We start from the raw sequence: 25,499 nt of genomic DNA on the forward strand, positions 1-25,499 counted from the left end.
GTGTGCTGGTATACCTTGATTACCAGTATAGCCAGGGGGTCCGAGGGGCCCAGGAAAACCCTGCAAGCCTTTGATTCTCCCATTGAGTTGAATCAACTGTAGGTGAAGGACGACAAGCAGCGGTTAAAACTAGCCAAAGTCCATGGGACCAGCGTTGCAGATTGATACACAGTATAGTAGGCTGACTTTCAAATGACACCCCATTCCCCTTAGTGCACTTATTTTGTCCAGAGCTGTTGCTTCTGTGGTGAAAAGTGCTAAGGCGCTTGCAAAAAGCAGTGCACTATATGGGGAATAATAATAACAACAATAATTTATTTAACTTGTATAGCGCTTTTCATTACAGAAAATAATATCAAAGTGCATAAAAAGCAAAACAAACAAACAACAAATGTACATTGAGATTGTAGAGTTGGCGAATGAATGTCTCAATTTAGAATAGGGTGTATTTTCAGATTTGCACAAGTTGTGTATGTTAACTAAGTTAACTAATTGAAGGCACTATTGACTATTGTCAACTATTGACATGATACTAATATGAACATGATAACAATATATTGTCACTCACATCCCCTGGAGGACCTGTGGGTCCGCGGTCACCTTTGTCACCCTGAATTCAGACAGCCACAGAGAGGGTGACCCACACATATACATTACAAAGACAGTAGAGCGAATGCAATACTCAACATAAGTGTAGGGCAGGGTTGGGATCAATTCCAGGTAATTCATGAAGTAAACCAAATTCCAATTCCACATTTTTTAAAATTTAATTTAAATCTAATTGAAAAGTATTTAAAGAGACGTGGAATTTGAATTTCAGTGTACTTCCTGAATTGAAATTGGCCCCAACCGTGGTGTCTAGTCTATTATTGAGGTCGGAATACTGACTTGAGATCCGTGCCCGAAACTCTGACTCTAACCATGCACTCGTACAGAAAATTATCACACAGATCTTAAGTGAGGATTCAGGCCCGTATGACTGACTGACTGACCGATACAATAGCCGATTGAAGGCAGTAGGACATACCATTGAACCTTCTGTTCCAGGAGGTCCCTGGTAGCCCACATCACCTTTCTCACCCTGACAGGAGAAAGAGAGAGAGAGAGAGGCTAGAGGTCATGATCAGATGAGCTCCTGCATTTTTCAGCATTTTCTCAAAAAAATATAGATTTAGAGTTAGATAAACTTGGCTTTTTTGTCAGGAACATATACAGGATGCTACCCTCTACAACATAACCCTCACTTCAAGTCAAAACTCAAAACCTACAACCTGATTTTGGACGGATTTACGGAATCACCTGGAAGGTTTACAACTACCAAGGATTATTATTCTATACAGCAAATTCTCTGGAAAACAACAGAAACCTGAAAGCACCATCCAACCTGGAACTGAGTGAGTAATGTTTAGTCTGAAACTATATTTAATTTCCAAAAGTCAATCAGAAAAATACACTACATTACTTTATAAGGACTGAATGCTAACATAAGGCTGCCAAGCTTGATACAGCTTCAATTGGCACTGACGTGTCAAGTGAGAGGTGTCAAAGCCCTTTAACCTAACAATGGCAGGAGAGTCAAACAGTCTACTCCAACCAAATGGAGAGGCCTTAGAAGCTGCCTCCCGCTGTTCAGAGGTAATTAAAATACAGTACCCTGTGTATGTAAAGAATGATAAGGCAAGTAAAGATTTCAAAATGAAGCTTCTAATGGAATATCAAGAGACACTTTTTGCTGACTATTACAAAAATGGGAACATCCAACATCCAGCCTTATCTTCCACACAAACCATCCCCTGGCATGGCACAGTGCTATATTAGCACACTACCCCTTTGTTAAGAGAGGGGGTGTTAACGAGGGGTGGAAACTCAGGATACTTGACAACGAGGACTCTGAGTCAGCTAATATAAATCTCTATAAGTCAGGAACAGTAATGGTACAGGGCAACCCCAAACAGTTTCAGCAGGACTTTCACTTAATCAAAAAATTAGCCCAGCAGGAGAAGCTCTCCCTTGAGAAAGATACCCCCACCCCGAGCGGGTCAGATAAGACCTCTTCATTATATAACCCCACAGACGAGCCACGCCCAGTGGAAAGTCAACCTCCCAGCACAGAGTACTACCCTTTCATTGAAATGAAGGATACATTTACCCAGCTGGAGGTAAGGCAGGTGGAGCTGGAACAGCAGGTGATTACACTACAGTCATCACTGACCCAGACAACAGTCCAGCACAACAACACTCTCTTCACCAGACCCGGAGTGCTGGAGGTGGAGAGAGACCTTTCTGCATTCTGGACAGTGGTGAGACAACTTCAACAGGAGAAAGAGCAGGATCAGGAGAAGAACAGAGCACTAGAGGAGAGGATCAGACTGCTGGAGGAGAGGGTGAGGGGGATGGCGTGTGACAGAGAACAACCCACTAGAGAGGTGGCCACCCCCGCAGAGAAGCAGCCCACCTCATCCCACCTCTGCACCCGACAAAAGTCTCGACACCACAGCAGAACAGTCCACACCAAACCCTGACCATAACGTCGACATAACAGCAGAACACACAAATGAAGAACCCCAAGCCCAGAGGCTCTCACCCCCTCTGAGTAACCCCCCAGTCAGCCACCCTGATAGCCCTTCTGACACCCCCCCCCCCCCACACAGACACACACCCACTGAGGACATACACAAGACACAGATTGTTCTCCTTATGGACTCAAATGGGAAATATATACAAGAAAAAAAACTTTTTCCCAAACACAGTGTGTCTAAACTCTGGTGTCCAAACACCCAACGCGCCCTAGACCTTCTGTCTGAGGACCAACTAGGTTCACCTAGCCACATAATAATACACACAGGCACAAACAACCTGAGAACACAGCAGGAAAGGGTGGCCACAGCACTGAAGGGAGTGATTGACAAAGCTTCTTCTACTTTCCCCAATGTGCAAGTGGTTATCACCATCCTGCTACCATGAAAAGACTTCCACCCTGCCACAATACAGCGGGTAAACGCAAGTATTTCCCGTGACTGTGCCTCAAAACCAAATGTTTTCCTGGCCCACCACTCCACCCTGAACTTGAACAGCCTCTATGTCCAGGTCCACCTCTACAAGGCAGCAGGGCCCACCTTTGCCCGGACTCTAAAGGACATCACTCTCAAACGTATCCCCAACACTTCACACAGGAGCAACAGATCAATTGACACGCCGCCCAGACCAGCGAGACACCCTCCCAGACCTGCGGGACCCCCCCCCCCCCCCCCCTGGACCTACACATAGAGGACCCACGCCAAGAGGACTTACATCCAGACCACAGCACCCCCAGCCACATCCACACCCCAACCAATCAACACCCCCCCCCACGTCAACCATGCCCACACCCTATTTAGGCCCCCTCAGATCAGACCTATGCCCCTCATGCCCACCCCATGCACGCCACCCCCGCAAACAGGGCCTCAACATGGAAGTCACAGGCAGTGCCCAGGCAGTGAGCAGGCAAACAGGCCCAACCCCCACTCTTACACTATCCCAAGCCAATGGCATGTACCAGGTGCTCAGCAGGCTCTGCGCACACTTATTGGCCTGAGGACAAAGCACACAACCAACAACATTGGACACTTTATGGAACACAAAGCCTTCACTATATCATCCTGGAATATCTAAGGCCTGAGGTCATCTGCCTTTGGCCTAAAGAGCAGGAACCCGGACTTCACCAAAGAAATCGGTAATACAGACTAGAGGTCGACCGATTAATCTGAATGGCTGATTAATTAGGGCCGATTTCAAGTTTTCATAACAATCGGATATCGGTATTTTTGGGTGCCGATTTTTAAAAATGTAAAAATGTAATGTTATTTTTTTACACCTTTATTTAATCTTTATTTAACTAGGCAAGTCAGTTAAGAACACATTCTTATTTTCAATGACGGCCTAGGAACGGTGGGTTAACTGCCTCATTCAGGGGCAGAAAGACAGATTTTCACCTTGTCAGCACGGGGGATCCAATCTTGCAACCTTACAGTTAACTAGTCCAACGCAATAACGACCTGCCTCTCGATCGTTGCACTCCACAAGGAGACTGCCTGTTACGCAAATGCAGTAAGCCAAGGTAAGTTGCTAGCTAGCAATAAACTTATCTTACAAAAAACAATCAATCATAATCACTAGTTAACTACACATGGTTGATGATATTACTAGATATTATCTAGCGTGTCCTGTGTTGCATATAATCTGACTGAGCATACAAGTATCTAAGTATCTGACTGAGCGGTGGTAGGCAGAAGCAGGCGCGTAAACGTTCATTCAAACAGCACTTTCGTGCCTTTTGCCAGCAGCTATTCGTTGTGCGTCAAACTCCGGAGATGAAGCTGGTGTGACCGAAGTGAAATGGCTGGCTAGTTAGCGCGCACTAATAGCGTTTCAAACTTCACCCGCTCTGAGCCTTGGGGTGGTTGTCTCCCTTGCTCTGCATGGGTAACGCTGCTTCGATGTGGTGGCTGTTGTCGTTGTGTTGCTGGTTCGAGCCCAGGGAGGAGCGAGGAGAGGGATGGAAGCTATACTGTTACACTGGCAATACTAAAGTGACTATAAGAACATCCAATAGTCAAAGGTTAATGAAATACAAATGGTATAGAGGAAAATAGTCCTATAATAACTACAACCTAAAACTTCTTACCTGGGAATATTGAAGACTCATGTTAAAAGGAACCACCAGCTTTCATATGTTCTCATGTTCTGAGCAAGGAACTGAAACGTTAGCTTTCTTACATAGCACATATTGCAATTTTACGTTCTTCTCCAACACTTTGTTTTTGCATTATTTAAACCATTTCATTATCTACTTGAGGCTAAATTAATTTTATTGATGTATTATATTAAGTTAAAATAAGTGTTAATTCAGTATTGTTGTAATTGTCATTATTACAATTTTTTTTAAAATATTTTTTAAATCGGCCAATTAATCAGTATCGGCTTTTTTGGTCCTCCAATAATCGGTATCGGCGTTGAAAAATCATAATCGGTCGACCTCTAAAACAGACATTGTCATCCTGCAAGAAACCTGGTATAGAGGGGACGGACCCACCCGTTGCCCTCTAGGTTACAGAGAGCTGGTAGTCCCATCCACCAAACTACCAGGTGTGAAACAGGGAAGGGGACTCAGGGGGTGTGCTAATTTGTTATAGAGCAGACCTAACTCACGCCATTCAATTAATCAAAACATTAACATTTGTCTAGAAATTCAAAAGGAAATGATCTTAACAGAGAAAAATGTCCTCCTGTGTGCTACTTATATCCCCCCACTAGAATCCCGATACTTTAATGAAAACAGCTTCTCCATCCTGGAGGGGGAGATCAATCATTTCCAGGCCCAGGGACATGTACTAGTCTGTGGCAACCTAAATGCCAGAACCGGACAAGAACCTGACACCCTCAGCACACAGGGGGACAAACACCTGCCTGCAGGTGACAGCATTCCCTCCCCCATATGCCCCCCTAGGCACAACTATGACAACATAACCAACAAAAACGGGTCACAACTCCTGCAGCTCTGTCGCACGCTGGGTATGTACATAGTCAATGGTAGTCTTCGAGGAGACTCCTATGGTAGGTACACCTACAGTGGGGAGAACAAGTATTTGATACACTGCCGATTTTGCAAGTTTTCCTACTTACAAAGCATGTAGAAGTCTGTAATTTTTATCATAAGTACACTTCAACTGTGAGAGACGGAATCTAAAACAAAAATCCAGAAAACCACATTGTATGATTTTTAAGTAATTAATTTGCATTTTATTGCATGACATAAGTATTTGATCACCTACCAACCAGTAAGAATTCAATCTCTCACAGACCTGTTAGTTTTTCTTTAAGAAGCCATCCTGTTCTCCACTCATTACCTGTATTAACTGCACCTGTTTGAACCACCCTCGGTCTGGGGCTCCATGCAAGATCTCACCTCGTGGGGCATCAATGATCATGAGGAAGGCGAGGGATCAGCCCAGAACTACATGGCAGAACCTGGTCAATGACCTGAAGAGAGCTGGGACCACAGTCTCGAAGAAAACCATTAGTAACACACCACGCCGTCATGGATTAAAATCCTGCAACGCACGCAAGGTCCCCCTGCTCAAGCCAGCGCATGTCCAGGCCCATCTGAAGTTTGCCAATGACCATCTGGATGATCCAGAGGAGGAATGGGAGAAGGTCATGTGATCTGATGAGACAAAAATATAGCTTTTTGGTCTAAACTCCACTTGCCTTGTTTGGAGGAAGAAGAAGGATGAGTACAACCTCAAGAACACCATCCCAACCGTGAAGCATGGAGGTGGAAACATCATTCTTTGGGGATGCTTTTCTGCAAAGGGGACAGGACGACTGCACCATATTGAGGGGAGGATGGATGGGGCCATGTATCGCGAGATCTTGGCCAACAACCTCCTTCCCTCAGTAAGAGCATTGAAGATGGGTCGTGGCTGGGTCTTCCAGCATGACAACGACCCGAAACACACAGCCAGGGCAACTAAGGAGTGCCTCCGTAAGAAGCATCTCAAGGTCCTGGAGTGGACTAGCCAGTCTCCAGACCTGAACCCAATGGAAAATCTTTGGAGGGAGCTGAAAGTCCATATTGCCCAGCGACAGCCCCGAAACCTTAAGGATCTGGAGAAGGTCTGTATGGAGGAGTGGGCCAAAATCCCTGCTGCAGTGTGTGCAAACCTGGTCAAGAACTACAGGAAACGTATGATCTCTGTAATTGCAAACAAAGGTTTCTGTACCAAATATTAAGTTCTGCTTTTCTGATGTATCAAATACTTATGTCATGCAATAAAATGCAAATTAATTACTTAAAAATCATACAATGTGATTTTCTTGATTTTTGTTTTAGATTCCGTCTCTCACAGTTGAAGTGTACCTATGATAAAAATTACAGACCTAAGAAAACCTGCAAAATCGGCAGTGTATCAAATACTTGTTCTCCCCACTGTATAGCTCATCTCTTGGCAGTAGTACTGTAGACTACTTTATCACTGACCTCAACCCAGAGTCTCTCAGAGCGTTCACAGTCAGCCCACTGACACCCCTATCAGACCACAGCAAAAACACGTCTACTTCAACAGAGCAATACCCAATCATGAGGCATCAAAGCCAAAGGAATTGAGTAACATTAAGAAATGCTATAGATGGAAGGAATGCAGTTTGGAAACCTACCAAAAAACAATTAGGCAACAACAAAGTCAATCCCTTTTAGACAATTTCCTGGGTAAAACATTCCACTGTAATAATGAAGGTGTAAACTTGTCAGTAGAAAATCTTAACAGTATATTTGACCGCTCAGCTTCCCTATCAAATCTAAAAATCTCAAATAGAAAACTGAAGAAAATGAACAACAATGACAAATGGTTTGAGGAAGAATGCAAAAATCTAAGAAAGAAATTGAGAAACCTGTCCAACCAAAAACATAGAGACCCGGAAAACCTGAGTCTACGCCTTCACTATGGTGAATCATTAAAACAATACAGAAATACACTACAGAAAAAGAAGGCACAGCACGTCAGAAATCAACTCAATGTAATTGAAGAATCCATAGACTCTAACCACTTCTGGGAAAATTGGAAAACACTAAACAAACAACAACACGAAGAATTATCTATCCAAAATGGAGATGTATGGGTAAACCACTTCTCCAATCTTTTTGGCTCTATAACAAAGAATAAAGAGCAAAAACATATACAGGATCAAATGCAAATCTTAGAATCAACTATTAAAGACTACCAGAAGCCACTGGATTCTCCAATTACCTTGAATGAGCTACAGGACAAAATAAAAACCCTCCAACCCAAAAAGGCATGTGGTGTTGATGGTATCCTTAATGAAATGATCAAATATACAGACTACAAATTCCAATTGGCTATACTGAAACTCTTTAACATCATCCTTAGCTCTGACATCTTCCCCAATATTTGGAACCAAGGACTGATCACAAATTTGACCCCAATAACTAACCTTGGGAAAATCCTCTGCATTATCATTAACAGCAGACTCATACATTTTCTCAATGCAAACAATGTACTGAGCAAATGTCAAATTGGCTTTAAACCAAATTATCGTACGACAGACCATGTATTCACCCTGCACACCCTAATTGACAACCAAACAAACCAAAACAAAGGCAAAGTCTTCTCATGCTTTGTTGATTTCAAAAAAGCCTTTGACTCAATTTGGCATGAGGGTCTGCTATACAAATTGATGGAAAGTGGTGTTGGGGATAAAACATATGACAATATAAAATCCATGTACACAAACAACAAATGTGCAAAAAACACACTTTTCTTCCCACAAGGCTGTGGGGTGAGACAGGGATGCAGCTTAAGCCCCACCCTCTTCAACATAAATATATATACAAAAAGGTCCAGTCACCAGGACCACAAATACAAATTCCATCTAGACACCGTTGCCCTAGAGCACACAAAAAACTATACATACCTTGGCCTAAACATCAGCGCCACAGGTAACTTTCACAAAGCTGTGAACGATCTGATAGACAAGGCAAGACGGGCATTCTATGCCATCAAAAGGAACATAAAATTCAACATACATATTAGGATCTGGCTAAAAATACTTGAATCAGTCATAGAACCCATTGCCCCTTATGGTTGTGAGGTCTGGGGTCCGCTCACCAACCAAGATTTCACAAAATGAGACAAACACCAAAATGAGACTCTGCATGCGTAATTCTGCAAAGATATCCTTCGCATACAATGTAGAACACCAAATAATGCATGCAGAGCAGAATTAGGCCGATACCCACTAATTATAAAAATCCAGAAAAGAGACGTTAAATTCTACAACCACCTCAAAGGAAGCGATTCCCAAACCTTTCATAACAAAGCCATCATCTACAGAGAGATGAACCTGGAGAAGAGTCCCCGAAGCAAGCTGGTCCTGGGGCCAGCTGTTCACAAACAGACCCCACAGAGCCCCAGGACAGCAACACAATTAGACCCAACCAAATCATGAGAAGACAAAAATATAATTACTTGACACATTGGAAAGAATTAACAAAAAAACAGAGCAAACTAGAATGCTATTTGGCCCTAAACAGAGAGTACACAGTGGCAGAATACCTTACACTGTGACTGACCAAAACTTAAGGAAAGCTTTGACTATGTACAGACTCAGTGAGCATAGCCTTGCTATTGAGAAAGGCCGCCGTAGGCAGACATGGCTCTCAAGAGAAGACAGTGCACACTGCCCACAAAATGAGGTGGAAACTGAGCTGCACTTCCTAACCTCCTGCCCAATGTATGACCATATTAGAGACACATATTTCCCTCAGATTACACAGATCCACAAAGAATTCGAAAACAAACCCAATTTTGATAAACTCCCATATCTACCGGGTGAAATTCCACAGTGTGCCATCACAACAGCATTATTTGTGACCTGTTGCCACAAGAAAAGGGCAACCAGTGAAGAACAAACACCATTGTAAATACAACCCATATTTATGCTTATTTATTTTCCCCTGTGTACTTTAAGCATTTGTACATTGTTACAACACTGTATATATACATAATATGACATTTAAATATTATCTACCTCACTTGCTTTGGCATTGTTAACACATGTTTCCCATGCCAATTAAGCCCCTTGAATTGAACTGAATTTATATTTTATTTAAGTCTATTCAACCTTTAATTATTCAGATTTTGTGATAAAATATCTTATGCAAGAGAGATTTGAGGATTCATGTATACAGGGTAGGAGTGCTGATTTAGGATCAGTTTTGCTTTTTTGTTCACAATGAATGAGATTACATGGATAATGCGGGCAAGACCTGGGCCCAGTTTTTCAAAACTTTTCATTTGGATGATAATGATCTGGATTCTGTGTTCCCCTATTTTGAAATCCAGGATCAGATCAATCTAACTGATTTTGAGCCATTTTTTCAGAAATATCCAGTAATAGAGGCTGCAATATGACTTGTAAGTAAGTACATGTATTTATTTGACACTTCTCAAAACTGACTACATACCTGTGCTGCAGTCAATTTAAAATAATAAAAACTGTTCATACAGTTAGTAACCCTTGGTTTGAAGATGACATTTACTCTGACATTTCTGATTCAGAGGGGTTGAGTTAAATGCGGAAGACACATTCCAGTTGAATGCATTTAGTTGTACAACTGACTAGGTATTTCCCTTTCTCTGTTATAGTGCAATTCACCTTTCTAAATCCACACTGAATAAACCCTTCCAGTGGGATCAAGATTATCAAAACTGTTCAGAATCATAACTATCCTTATCACTACTGCCTTTGATCTTTGAAAAATGTAAAAAAAATGTAAAAATGTAATCTTGATTGAAGCAGTGGTGGAAAAAGTACCAAATTGTCATACTTGAGTAAAAGTAAAGATACCTAATAGAAAATACTACTTAAGTAAAAGTATAAAAGTATATGCTTTTAAATATTGTTGAGTATCAACAGTAAATGTAAATGCTAAAATATACTTAAGTATCAAAAGTAAATGTAAAAGTATAAATAATTGTACATTTCTTATATTAAGCAATTCCTTGTTTATTTATTTATTTACGGATAGCCAGGGGCACGCTCCAACACTAAGATATAATTTACAAGCGAAGCATGTGCTTAGTGTACACCAAATCAGAGGCTGTGGGGATGACCAGTCATGTTCTGTTGATAAGTGTGTGAATTAGGCCATTTTCCTGTCCTGCTTAGCATTCAAAATGTAAAAGTACTTTTGGGTGTCAGGGAAAATGTATGGAGTAAAAAGTACATAATTTTATTTAGGAATGTAGTAAAAGTAAAAGTTGTCAAAAATATAAATAGTAAAGTACAGATACTTAAAATACGACTTATGTAGTACTTTAAAGTATTTTTACCTAAATACTTTATACTACTGGATTAAAGTTTAGATTGGATTACCAAATCACAATCCGAATGATCGGAATCATATTTTTCAGTTTCGAAATACCCAATTCTAAGATTTATTCCAATCCCATTGAAAAACTGGGCCCTGATCCTAGGTCCACACCCCTACTTTGAAACACTTAATACGTACGGACGCTGGTCAAGATAGTAAATTACAGTACATTACACATTTTGCCAAACAGTAAGCATGTCAAAAACAATTCTCAAGTCACATGTAGCCCTAGTGGCAAAGACAATTGGTTGGGAAAAGGATTGGCAATCAGGTGGGTTATGTTCAAGTGGAGTTGACATGGCAACATGGCAAAATGCATATACATAATGCATGTACATAATAACCTTTTACAAAGTGAGCCACAAAGGACCATGTACAGTACATACAAGTTATGATAGTTGTCTGGATATTTGTTTTACCTGAATTCCATAGGTCCCATGGTCCCCATCTTTCCCAGGTTTCCCCTGAAAAACAGAACCTCTGTTAGACACAGGTGTTTGTCAGTATTTGTGTGTCTGTGGGCCCTACTATTGTGAGTAGGACACATCCACATGTGAGAATGATAACATCCATAATACCATTGTAAAACTCTACAGTATTTTAAATATGATATGCAGTGACTGGAGTCATAGAGCTACCAGAGCCCCAGGTTCTCCTTGGTCGCCTTTGTTCCCTTTATATCCACGACGCCCAGGGAGACCCTAAAAAAAAGAAAAAAAGAATGTAAAATACCGACAGACAGGCAAGCAGTCAAACAGAAAAGAAAGGACGGCCAGATGGACAGACAGACAAAGCACAGCCCACAAGTAGTAGTATACATGCAATGGGATTTGAACTGGCAACTTTTGTACTGGCTCAAAGATCATGTCAATTATTACATTCAAATCAATTAGTTTAATTTAATTCGCTGTAATGATCCCCCATAGTTTATAACTCACATGCTGGCCAGTACACCCCTTCTCTCCTGTATCACCTGGCTCCCCCTGCAATGAGAAGAAAGTCAGAACACTTTTCTACTTGTGTGACAATATGATGTATACGGGTAATAATGATGATGAAGCTGATTTGGGTGATGGTGATTGGTAATTATGTTTGCCAGTAACCGAACGGTTGCTGGTTCAAATCCCTGAGCTGACTAGGTGAAAAATCTGTTGATGTGCCTTTGAGCAAGGCACTTAACCCTAATTGCTCCTGTAAGTCACTCTGGATAAGAGCTTCTGCTAAATGACTAAAATGTAAATGTGATGATCATGATTTGTGTCAGTGTGGACTAGTAAAAATTGCTCTGAGAGAAACCGAGTATGTTAAGTGTGGCAAACCTTCAGTTCCTTGGGTCCCTCTGCATACAGCTTTATGCCCTTCTGTCCAGGTATCCCAGGAGGGCCTTGGTCACCCTGAGAACAAAACATTTACATTTTGTCACAATATACTGTACATTAGATACACTCAGCATGCATCCAGAACAAACTATACTGAGGCAGGATAATATGCAAGAGAGAGTTGTACTGTATGTGAAAGTAGAAAAGATCGATATCACACATGTAGGTAATACCTTTTGACCTCTTGGACCTGGAATTACAGGGCTTGGACCTTCCTGGCCCTGAAACAGAAATAAAGCTACTATAAATAGTGCAACACACCCCTCTAAATGTCAGGAACTGAAGAGGGACATCACTCAATATCACATTGTTACTATATTGTTAGTGCAGTAAGGTCAACGCCATGGACAGCTCCAAAACATACAGGAAGAAACGCATGTACAAACATACACACACACACACACACACACACACACACACACACACACACACACACACACACACACACACACACACACACACACACAAATGGAAATAAGTATTTACTATGAGACTGACCTTCTCTCCCTGTACACCTGTTAACCCAGGTAATCCCTGGAAATATAAATAATAATTTAAAGTCAGTGATTTATACATTCAGGAAGAGCACATGGAATCATGAATGAGGACATTCAGAAAAACATTACAGTAAAAGCCTTTCAAAATAAACATAGGCTAATAAGTAAAAGAGAGGACACATATTGAACTTAATTTAGGTGTTAACTGACTGGAGTCCCGCTCGGTCCCTCCAGCCCAGGAAGACCCGGCCGTCCAGGTAACCCTCGCTGACCCTAAAAAACAGTGGCCAGTCAGTCGATTACACATTCAATTATTTTTTTCTATAATATTTTTTGTGATTTTGTATTTATTTAATGAGATAGGACAATGTTATTGAGGAGACAGTAAAGGTAGGAGAGATTATGAGTCAAAAGTGCAGTGGGTCGGATTCCAACCCATCCTTTCTCTAGTAGCCTCGGCTATACACATGTAACGGGGTCTGTGGCACTAACTACTCAACCTCACATGCCACGATACACATGAAAGTATAACTGTAATATAGGGCCCCAGGAGTTTTGCCTGACCATGTGAAAACTCTTGGTCCAAGTTACAACTATAGGGGCTGTGGTCAGGAAAGAAACTCCTGGCCAAAGTAATGATAGGTACTAGGCAAGCCCATCCTTTTCCTATTGTAATAGAAGCATAAACTCAGAGACATGTGAGTAATGGGTTGTGATCAATACAGTACGGAAAACGTATACACATAAAAAAATAGATTTAGTCCAGGTAATCCCTCCCTGTGCTAGTCAGCTTTCCTCCGTTTGGTGCTCAATGAACACAACCCAGGTGTAGGCAGGGTGGGAGGTCTCCTTACCTTGACACCATCTCTCCCTTGTGGTCCAAGATGTCCATCAACCTCAGCAGCGGGTGGGAAGTAGTAGGAGTCTCCCTGTAAGGACAATACTTTAATCTTAGGGTCCACAACAAAACACAAATTGTTTAGAGTAGATATATTTGGATGTACCTTAAATCCTGGCAATCCATGAACACCCTTCAATAAAAAAAGATAAGTGTGAGCTGCACATCACAACTTTACTGTAAAAGCTAAACAAGACCTGACACAAATGTATCTACCACTGTGGGGGCAAAACCTGGAACGGTGTCAACTGGCAGCAAAGGTGATGGACAGCTACATATATATTTATATGTTTATAATGATTGAGATCACATGACAGACAGCTGTGATGATGTCTAGCTTTTACGGTGATGACAGACAGACACAGTAAGGTGCTTTGTGGTTACGCCATAGCCTATGACATTTTCATAAGACTGAACACGGGGATCTTGTTTAAAAAATGAATTAAACACCATTTCCATTTTCAACAGTAATTTGTTCATACACAACACTTGTAAGAAGTATAATGTATTTTGTATATTTAAATATTAATTCATTAACTTTTATTTTGTTCACTCTTGGAAACCTTATTTATCAATTCCCATATTACAGGCTAATGATTAAGATCACATGATTGATGGCTGTGATTGATGACAGACAGACAGGAACAGTAAGGTGCTTAGTGACACTGGACACAGGATATTGACAGCACTTACTGGTAATCCAACAGGTCCCGGCACCCCAGGTAACCCTGGGTATCCACTGTCCCCCTGAAACACACACAATGATAGGGCATCAGATATGTACATACGTCTGTGTGTGTCTGTTTGTGAGCTTCAATAAGTACATAATAGCAAGACTGTACCTTCGTCCCATTGCATCCTGGGGTTCCTGATGGCCCCATTGGTCCTTCATTTCCTGGGATTCCCTGGAAGAGAGGAAGTCATAGGGCCATTCACATACAAACACTTCACATCAATACTTACATGATACGGATAGCTTACAGTACACTAACACTAGAAGTTTTGACCAGTGTTGGGTTCAAAATTTTGAACATTGAGATATTAAATAAATGATAGAGAAAGAAGCATAGAATCAAAGGAGAAAGTTAAGGGTTCTCTGTAGAAGGACAGATAGCTGTGGAATGTGTTGGAATGTGTTGGGGAATGGGAGCAGAGCACCGTGTTGATATAGGGAGGACAGATGGATATCTGTGGATCAGGAGGTGAGGGGTGAGGTCAGTTCACCTTAAGGGAGTAATCAGGGTTAGTATCTGGTTACCTTCTTTCTTTTGGGCATAAACTAAGGATTGGAGAGAAGGAGTGTCTTAAGTAGGATGTATATAACCAATGGAGATAAATGTTTTGCTGTCTGATTACAGCTGTACAGAACCTTTGGGAAGAATTAAACTTGGTTAAAGCTTCTGTAGTGTCCGTGAGTCATTTACTCTGAAAAATAAGAACCTAACACCAGGAAAAGCCTGACTTGATCAGGAAAAACTATGGCCCCAATACTTATAATATAGAAAGGGTATGTTTTCAAGAACAATTCTGTGACTTACTTCAGCTGACCAAAGTATTTTTTATGTTGGTGGAAGAAGTTTAGAAGATGAATTGTTAGAGGCTAGAAGTAGTGACTGTAGTAGTAGTGGGAATAGTGACTGTAGCCCAGTAGTATTAGTAAACTCAGCAAAAAAAGAAACGTCGCTTTTCAGGACCATGTCTTTCGAAGATAATTAGTAAAAATCCAAATAACTTCAGAGATCTTCATTGTAAAAGGTTTAAACACTGTTCCCCATGCTTGTTCAATAAACCATAAACAATTAATGAACATGCACCTGTGGAACAGTCGTTAAGACACTAACAGCTTACAGACGGTAGGCAATTAAGGTCACAGAGTTGAAAAAATTTGGACACTAAAAACACCTTAATACTGACTCTGAAAAACACCAACAGAAAGATGCCCAGGGTCCCTGCTCATCAGCGTGAACATGCAAGGAGGCATGAGGACTGCAGATGTGGCCAGGGCAATAAATTGCTATGTCCGTAATGTGAGACGCCTAAGACAGCGCTACAGGGAGACAGGACGGACAGCTGATCGTCCTCGCAGTGGCAGACCACATGTAACAACACCTGCATAGGATCGGTACATCCGAACATCACACCAGCGAGACAGGTAAAGGATGGCAACAACACCTACCCGAGTTATACCAGGAACGCACAATCCCTCCATCAGTGCTCAGATTGTACGCAATAGGCTAAGAGAGGCTGGACTGAGGGCTTGTAGGCCTGTTGTAAGGCCGGTCCTCACCGGCAACAACGTCACCTATGGGCACAAACCTACCGTCGCTGGACCAGACAGGACTGGCAAAAAGTGCTCTTCACTGACGAATTACAGTTTTGTCTCACCAGGGTTTCGCGCTTATCGACGAAGGAATGAGCGTTACACCGAGGCCTGTACTCTGGAGCTGGATTGATTTGAAGGAGGAGGGTCCGTCATGGTCTGGGGCGGTGTGTCACAGCATCATCGGACTGATCTTGTTGTCATTGCAGGCAATCTCAACGCTGTGCATTAAAGGGAAGACATCCTCCTCCTTCATGTGGTACCCTTCCTGCAGGCCACATCCTGACATGACCATTCACCAGCCAAACCGTTCGTTCTGTGCGTGATTTCCTGCAAGACAGGAATGTCAGTGTTCTGCCATGGCCAGCGAGGAGCCCGGATCTCAATCCCATTGAGCACATCTGTGAACTGTTGGTTCAGAGGGTGAGGGCTATGGCCATTCCACCCAGAAATGTCTGGGAACTTGCCTTGGCGGAAGAGTGGGGTAACATCTCACAGCAAGAACTAGCACATCTGGTGCAGTTCATGAGGAGGAGATGCACTGCAGAACTTAAGGCAGCTGGTGGCCACACCAGATACTGACTGTTACTTTTGATTTTGAACCCCCCCCCCCCCCCTTCAGGTAAGACATTATTCCATTTATATTAGTCACATGTCTTTGGAACTTGTTCAGTTTGTCTCAGTTATTGAATCATGTTATGTTCATACAAATATTTACACATGTTAAGTTTGCTGAAAATAAACGCAGTTGACAGTGAGAGGATGTTGTCTTTTTGTTGAGTTTAGTAGTAGTAGTAGTAGTTGTATTGACTGTGGTAGAAGTAGGCCTAATAGTAGTAGAAGTAGCAGTACACTGCAGTAGTAATTGTGACTGTTGAAGAGAGATAGGCTTAGTCAGGGAATCATATTGGTTAGCGGTGGTTAGTAGGGTAGCTATTGAATAGTATTTAGTTTGTGTGGGATTGTTATAGTGGGATATTTTAGTGGGTTGGTGTCACACCCTGACCTTAGAGAGCCTGTTCATTTCTCTATTTGGTTAGGCCAGGGTGTGATTTGGGTGGGCATTCTAGTTTTCTATTTCTTTGATGGCCGGGTATGGTTCCCAATCAGAGGGAACCTGATTGGGAATCATACTTAGGCAGCCTTGTTTCCACCTGAGTTTGTGGGATCTTGTTTTTGTACAGTTACTAGGTAGCCTGCAGAACGGTACGTTCGTGTAGTCTTTTGTTGTTTTGTTGGTGTTCATCAAAAAATAAAGAAAGATGTACACTTTCCACGCTGCACCTTGGTCTCCTTCTAACGACGGACGTAACAGTTGGAGTGAGCTGTGTGGCATAATCAGTCTTAGAATGTGTCCTATAACTTTGAAATTCGGAAAGTTTCATGGCAATTAAGCAGTCAATCAACAGTGGGAAGTGGGCTGAACTAAAGTAGTTGATGCAGTTACTAAAACAGCTGTATCTCTTGATTGGTAGTTGGTGGTTCTGTTCTGATTACAGATTTGAATAGCATAGACTAAGATTTCATACACTTACATACGTTTTTGTCCAAGATGTAAGGAAAGTGGTCAAAACGGCAGTTGTTTCTAAAAGTTGAGAGAAAGTATAGTTGATTCGGTTACTAAAACAGCTGTATCATTTGATTGGTAGAATATATTTCTATTTTGCAGAATTCTTTGTGACTAAGAAGGATGGGGGTCTGCATCCCTGCATCGACTACAGAGGTTCAAAATCCAAGGGGGTAACGTTACCCCCTTCAGCCATGGAACTGCTCCCCGAGGAGCCATATTTTTTATGAAGCTGGACCCGCAGAGTGCCTATAATCTTATCCACATCCAAACGGCCTTCAGCTCGACGTCGTGGCACTATGAGTAATTGGTTATGGCTTATGGACTTGCCAATGCTCCATCAGTGTTTCAGGCGTTCGTGAACGAGGTGTTCCGGTACATGATCGGGCGCCAGGTGTTCATGTATATCGACGACATCCTGGTCGACTCGGCCACCTTGGAGAATCACATCACTCATGTCTGAGTAGTCCTGAGACACCTCCTGGAGAACTGCCTTTATGTTAAAGCTGAGAAGTCTCCTTAGGTCGAGGTCTCATTGGAATACTGGATTAGCTCACAGGTGGTGAGCATGGATGAAAGGAAGGTCAAAGCAGTCAGTCTGTCCCAACCACCATAAAGGGGCTCCAACGGTTTCTGTGTTTGCCAACCTCTACCGTCGGTTCATTAAGAACTTCAGCTCCATTGGCTCTCCCCTCACCTCTCTTCTCAAGGGTGGTCCTTGTAAATTGGTCCTGCAGCGGATGAAGCCTTCCGCCTACTGATGGGGCTTTTCTCCTACACCCCATTGCTGAGACACCCAGATCCTAATCTGCCCTTCGTGGTGGAGGTGGACGCCTCGGAAGTGGACATGGAACCATCCTGTCCCAACATCAAGGTAACCCACAAAAATTGTATCCATGTGCATACTTCTCAAAAAAAGAGAGAGGAACTGCAGAGAGGAACTTTGATGTCAGTGACCGTTGGCATTAGAGGAGTGGAGACACTGGCTGGAGGGCACTGGCTGACACTGGCTGTCATATTGGCCAGCTTATAAGAACACCAAAGCCGATACCCTGTCCGGTCTCCACGATTCAGAAGAGGTTCCGATCCCAGGTGCTGCCATCATTCCACCCTCTAGAACCGTTGCTCCCGTGCTCTGGGACGTAGACGTGGACATCCGCAAGGATAGTTACTGGTGGCCCACCTTGGCGCAGGACGTCACCCGCTATATAAACTCCAGCTCAGTATGAGCCCAAATCAAATCTCCCCAGCACGCGCCAGCAGGGAAACTACTACCCCTTTGGGTGCCTCATCGACCTTGGTCACGTCTGTCCATAAACTGATCTCCCCCTTTCTGATGGTTTTACCACTATATTATGGTTGTTGACATTTTATCAATTTCTCTGGTCTACTTACCACTCTCCAGGTCACTGAGGCACTATTCCAACAGGTGTTCCGGCACTATGGCCTTCCAGAGGACATGGTCTCTGACCATGGTCCCTAATTCACATTGCGGTTATGGAGAAGCTGGGGGCCACGGTCAGTCTCACAGCCTCAGTCTGATGAGAAGGTGGAGAGGATCAACCAGGAGCTGGGGAGGTTCCTAATGAGTCACTGCCAGAACCGACAAGGGGAGTAGGTCTGGTTTCTTCCCTGGGCAGAGTACGCCCAGAACTCACTTCGGCACTCCTCCACCGGGCTGACTCCCTTCCAGTGTGTTCTGGGATACCAACCGAGCCAGAACGTGGCCCCTGCAGTGGACGAGTGGTTCCGGCGAGTGTGTAACGCCACCCATGTGAGGCTCCAGCACGCCCTCCGTCATCAGAAGACATGAAAGGATGGTGAGATCCGGGAGTTGTGGACGATAAGTCACCTCATTGACCCTCCGCAGGACCTTGAAGGGCCCCACAAACCGGGGACTCGGCTTCCGGCAGGGCTGGCGGCGCAGGAGATTCCTGGTGGAGAGCCAGACGTGATCGTCAGGATGAAACACGGGAGCCTCACTACTGTCATGCTTACTCCCGCTCCTTCTTCCCAGTGCTCGACGTCGCCGGTCTACTAACCATCAGCCCAGAAAACAATCATGCTCCCCATCATTATGCACACCTGGTCATCATTATCTACTTGATTACTCACCTTATATTTAGCACTCCATAGACAGCAGTCACTAGGTAGTATTGTTTTGATACAAGTTCTGCACGTGTTTTGTTTTTATTTATCTGCATTTATCGTGCTTCTACAACTGCATTGCTTGCTGTTTGGGGTTTTAGGCTGGGTTTCTGTACAGCACTTTGAGATATCAGCTGATGTACGAAGGGCTATATAAATACATTTGATTTGATTTGATCATTATTAAACTTACCTTCTGCACTTGCTTCCTGTCTCCAGGTATATTATGTTAGTGTGGTCTTAGCTGCTGTATCTAAACCGAGTTGAAGTATTTGTCTAACTTGTTGGGAAATTGTTCAACATTTGAGAGAAAAAGTAGTTGATGTGGATATTAAAGCAGCTGTATCTCTGAATTGGTAGACGCAATTTCTGTTTGAATTTGTATTTATTATGGATCCCCATTAGCTACTGCCAAGGCACTCTTCCTGGGGTACGTCAAAATTAAGGCAGTTATACAATTTAAAAAACATTACAATACATTCATTACAGAATTCACAACACATTAAGTGTGTGCCTTTCAGGCTCATACTCCAATACCACATTTCTACAACGCGTGCATATGTTATCGTGTGTGTATGCATGTGTGTTTGTGTTACTTCACAGTCCATGCTGTTCCTTCAGGTGTATTTTTACCTGATTTTGAATCTGATTCTACTGCTTGCATCAGTTACCTGATATGGAATAGAGTTCCATGTAGTCATGGCTCTACGTAGTACTTTGCGCCTCCCATAGTCTGTTCTGGATTTGGGGACTGTGAAGAGACCTCTGGCATGTTTTGTCGGGTATGCATGGCTGTCCGAGGTGTGTGCTAGTATTTTAAACAGACAGCTCAGTACCTTCAGCTTATCAACACATCTTACAAAAACAAGTAATGAAGTCAATCTCTTCCACTTTGAGCCATGAGAGATTGAAATGCATGTCAATGTTAGCTCGCCGTGTACTTTCAAGGGCCAGCCGTGCTGCCTTGTTCAGAGCAAACTGCAATTTTCCCAAGTCCCTCTTTGTGGCACCTGACCAAATGACTGAACAATAGTCCAGGTGTGACAAAACCAGGGCCTGTGGGACCTGCCTTGTTGATAGTGCTGTTAAGGCAGAGCAGCACATTATTATGGACAGATTTCTCCCCATCGTAGCTACTGTTGCTCTGATTTGAATAGCAGCATAGTTGACTATGATTTCATATGCTCTAACCTATTGTGAAAGTGGTCAAAATAGCTGATTTGTGTTAAGTCACAATGTTTTAGTAAATTGAAAACATCTCTTTAAAAAATCTCTTTGGTTTTAGAGGACTACAAAAGCTAGGCACACTAGTCTGGACAGGTTTGCACGGCATGTTTTAGCTTAAACGGTGTATGAAAAATAGTTCCAAAGAATAAGTATGTAGAAAAGGAAATGTAAATCAAATGTGTGTGCTTGCTTGCCTTGACGTATTGAAATAGTAAACTTAATGAAATAGTAAACTTAAGAGAAGTGGCAAATCCAAAATGCACCATTAAAGGCTATGCAGCTTTTATGCAAATATGAAACAGTCAAATATAAATACTAGCAAAAAGCTTCTGCCAAGTAATGTAAGTTGAGTCAGTCTGCACATTTCAATGTTGGTGTGGTGTTTGGAGCATAAATGGTTCAAGAACAGTGGCGAATCAATAGATTTCCTAATGAAACCTATAGGGTGCCATCGAGACAGTCTAATAGTATTACTTACTGGCTGCCCAGGTGGTCCAGAGAACCCAGGTTTCCCAGGGAGACCCTGTTAAAACAATAGGTACTGTTAGAGTCGATCCTAGCAGTGGAGTCAACTGACAAAACAGTGAATCAGAGGAAGTGTGGGTGTGACCAAAAACAATAGAGCAAACCCATTAGGCGTAACATGTAGAGCCTAGTAATGTAAACCAATAATCACGTGCAGTTAATCACACACAGTTTTCCAAACACACTCCATACCCGTGAGCCTTTGGGTCCTGACAATCCAGGAAAGCCAAGATTTCCCTGTGAATCCAAATACATGCAGCCAGTTGGCAACACATTTAATGAACACAAAATCATTATAAAATCTCACCACACAAAAATTGATTCTTTACTGATACAATGTTTCAACACACAGGCATGCAAACATACACACACTCACATAAAGAATAATGGAAAATAGTATTTACTATGAGACTGACACACACACACACACACACCTATATATCATGTAATAACAAATACAGCGAGACTCTCACCTTAGGGCCAAAAGGTCCAGGATTACCTTCAAAACCTGGATAACCAACCACTCCTGGCAACCCATCAGAACCTGGATACCCAGGCTCACCCTGTGAAGAGAGAGAGAGAGAGAAGAGAGAACATTGATAAATAAAGGAAAGAAAGATGTTGTTCTTCTTCTAGTTTTTCATTGCTACTCATGCAGAATTACTACAATGTCCAGTTATCAAACAACAGGCTAGAAGAGCTGCAGTACCACCTTCAGCTGATGTAACAGCATATTCATTGACTAGCAGCTGTCACGCCCTGGTCTTAGTATTTTGTGTTTTCTTTATTTATTTGGTCAGGCCAGGGTGTGACATGGGTTTTGTATGTGGTGTGTTTTGTCTTGGGGTTTTTGTTAGGTATTGGGTTTGTGGCGTAGTAGGGGTATCTAGCATAGTCTATGGCTGTCTGGAGTGGTTCTCAATCAGAGGCAGGTGTTTATTACTGCCGGAGTCTCCCGCCTGTTTAGCGCTGCCAGAGCCTTCCTCCTCTACAGCGCTGCTGGAGTCTCCTGCCTGTTCAGCGCAGAGCTGCCAGTCTGCAAGGAGCTGCCAGTCTGCATGGAGCAGCCGGAGCTGCCAGTCTGCATGGAGCAGCCGGAACCGCCAGTCTGCATGGAGCAGCCGGAGCCGCCAGTCTGCATGGAGCAGCCGGAGCCGCCAGTCTGCATGGAGCAGCTGGAGCCGCCAGTCTGCATGGAGCAGCCGGAGCCGCCAGTCTGCATGGAGCAGCCAGAGCCGCCAGTCTGCATGGAGCAGCCAGAGCAGCATGGAGCAGCCAGAGCAGCTAGAGCCGCTAGAGCCGCCAGTCAGCCAGGATCTGCCAGAGCCGCCAGTCAGCCAGGATCCGCCAGTCAGCCAGGATCTGCCGGATCCGCCAGTCAGCCAGGATCCGCCAGTCAGCCAGGATCTTCCAGATCCGCCAGTCAGCCAGGATCCGCCGTTCGGCCGGGATGCGCCATTCAGCCAGGATCCGCCAGGAAGCCAGGATCTGCCGGAACCGCCAGTCAGCCAGGATCTGCCAGAACCACCAGCCAGCCAGGATCTGCCAGAGCCAACTACCTGCCTGAGCTTCCTCTCGGTGCTGAGCTTCCTCTCGGTGCTGAGCTTCCTCTCAGTGCTGAGCTACCCCTCAGTCCCGAGCTACCTCTCAGTCCCGAGCTACCTCAGTCCCGAGCTGCCCCTCAGTCCCGAGCTGCCCCTCAGTCCCGAGCTGCCCCTCAGTCCCGAGCTGCCACTCAGTCCCGAGCTGCCCCTCAGTCCAGTGGGGTCCTTGGTGAGGTTTACTAGGCCAGGGTCGGCGGCGAGGGTCGCCAATCAAAGGACGCGTTACAAGGGGACTAAGACTTGGTTGGAGTGGGGTCCACATTCCGAGCCGGAGCCGCCACCGTGGACAGACGCCCACCCGGACCCTCCCCTATGGGTTTAGGTGTGCGGCCGGGAGTCCGCACCTTGGGGGGGGGGGGTTCTGTCACGCCCTGGTCTTAGTATTTTGTGTTTTCTTTATTTATTTGGTCAGGCCAGGGGTCCTGTCAGCCCAGGACATGGGTTTTGTATGTGGTGTGTTTTGTCTTGGGGTTTTTGTTAGGTATTGGGTTTGTGGCGTAGTAGGGGTATAAAGCATAGTCTATGGCTGTCTGGAGTGGTTCTCAATCAGAGGCAGGTGTTTATCGTTGCCTCTCATTGGGAACCATATTTAGGCAGCCATATTCTTTGAGTGTTTCATGGGTGATTGTTCCTGTCTCTGTGTTTGTTTGCACCAGATAGGCTGTATAGGTTTTCACGTTACGTTTGTTGCTTTTTGTATTGTTCGTTTTTCATCGTCATTAAAACATGTATCAAGAATACCACGCTGCATTTTGGTCCGACTCTCTTTCACCTAAAGAAAACCGTAACAGCAGCAGTCATTTCAATTGGTAAAAAACACTTCTTGATAGAACTGCTCTACAAATTCCTTACTGATTTGTGATCGAGAAATAAATCACCATTACTCTTCCCAACAGACATAGCAATCACACATTCACTAACCAACGCACATTCTAGTCCCTTTCTTTAAGCTCAGTCCTTCATGCACTGAGGTACAGGTGTGTGACAGCAGTGATAACATCTAGGCCATTGGGAATCAACGCGTTCACACACACCATGAGATATCATTAGATAATTATAGACTCACACAAGCACGCACACACACACATATACACACACACAAATACACACACACACACCTGAGGTAATGAACTCTCTGGGTGGCCAAACCCTGACACCAGTTCCCTAGCAACTAAACAGCACAAGCTGCTCAGCAGCACAAGTGGGTTTTGTATCTATATGCAGTCAGAGAGTAACAGTTCACACCCGTCACACCTGACTCAGCAAACTAACAAGCAACGCTAAATGGATTGCAAACGGGTTAGCATTACTTTAAACAAACAAAAAATTGTTGTTTTAAATATTAGCTAGCTGGTGTGATGACTTTCCCTCCAGGATGGAGATCAACGGTGCCGGTTAACCAAAGGTTTCAAGACCCCCCTCTCCTGGGGAAGTTGGCCAGTTTTATGACAGTCGTAAATACATTGTAGGAACTGTCTCTCCATAGCCATGCAGTATTGAGGGGAAAGAACCCTTTTGATACAAGGATATTCTTCCCGCCAAAACTACAACATCAAAAGTAGATAATGAAACAATATTCCTAACACAAAGAATATGGGAAATGGTCGGGAGGGACATAAGAACAATCATGTCAGATCATTTATGGTTTGGTGATATCATTAAAAATGTTATTACGGAAACATTGTAACTTTAAGAGCTTTCACAATGTATATATCAGACTCTAAATGTTGCCAAACTTATATGATTAAATATGAAACTATTTCTGAAAAGACAGCAACGTGATTTTAGCCTTCTAAATGAGAAATTGTATTTCATATAAAGTTTCATCAGGTCAGTAACCACGTCCACGTGAGCACAGACATTATGCCAGCATGATGGAATGCCCCTTTTGACTAGAAAACTTCAAATGGACTCCTAACTAAATTTACATTAGACCAGAAAATGTGGAACAGTGGCTACACATTGATATGGTTGCCATTTAAATATATCAAAACGGGTCGAGTTGCTACCGGTGTGTAGAGTGGTTCTAGCCGTATCCTCAATATCAACCATTAAGACCAGCCAACAGTGCAAGCTGAACGTGACAAAAGGTTTAAAAACTACAAGACCAGAAAAGTCTATGACATTCAGACTCTCGACGAGTGAAGAGGAAGACTATACCAAACATTCTCAGTCTGCAGCTGGGTAAGGTAACGTAGTCTAGGACACTCGACCAAAGACGAGAGACAAAGAACAATTTCCTTTCACCACCATAGATACCACTAAAGGATCTATTCTAACAAGCCTCTTTGAACACCGCATGGTACACCTCTGGAGGACCCGTTCCAACAGACACTCCGAGACCAAGAAGCTACGACTACAAAGGGCATGGTAACCTCTGATGGACAACCAGAGACTTACACAA

At 43.4% G+C, this 25,499-nt stretch overlaps 1 protein-coding gene across 1 annotated transcript in view; it reads right to left on the reverse strand.

Annotated features, from left to right (window-relative positions):
• Positions 1-25,499, reverse strand: part of col4a3 (collagen, type IV, alpha 3) — a 129,605-nt gene that overhangs the window by 59,635 nt on the left and 44,471 nt on the right. The window contains exons 3-19 of the mRNA XM_021563185.3: positions 21,965-22,054; positions 21,684-21,728; positions 21,445-21,489; positions 14,547-14,609; positions 14,398-14,451; positions 13,811-13,837; positions 13,661-13,735; positions 13,017-13,079; positions 12,808-12,843; positions 12,483-12,530; positions 12,250-12,324; positions 11,869-11,913; positions 11,569-11,631; positions 11,350-11,394; positions 1,028-1,081; positions 569-610; positions 15-96 (exon numbers count right to left, since the gene is read on the reverse strand). Coding sequence (XP_021418860.1) covers positions 15-96; positions 569-610; positions 1,028-1,081; positions 11,350-11,394; positions 11,569-11,631; positions 11,869-11,913; positions 12,250-12,324; positions 12,483-12,530; positions 12,808-12,843; positions 13,017-13,079; positions 13,661-13,735; positions 13,811-13,837; positions 14,398-14,451; positions 14,547-14,609; positions 21,445-21,489; positions 21,684-21,728; positions 21,965-22,054 — 952 coding nt within the window. The remainder of the gene's footprint in view (positions 1-14; positions 97-568; positions 611-1,027; positions 1,082-11,349; positions 11,395-11,568; positions 11,632-11,868; positions 11,914-12,249; positions 12,325-12,482; positions 12,531-12,807; positions 12,844-13,016; positions 13,080-13,660; positions 13,736-13,810; positions 13,838-14,397; positions 14,452-14,546; positions 14,610-21,444; positions 21,490-21,683; positions 21,729-21,964; positions 22,055-25,499) is intronic.

Source organism: Oncorhynchus mykiss, chromosome 15 (genome assembly GCF_057628025.1).
Source record: "Oncorhynchus mykiss isolate SJ-2025 chromosome 15, ASM5762802v1, whole genome shotgun sequence".
Lineage (NCBI taxonomy): Eukaryota > Metazoa > Chordata > Actinopteri > Salmoniformes > Salmonidae > Oncorhynchus > Oncorhynchus mykiss.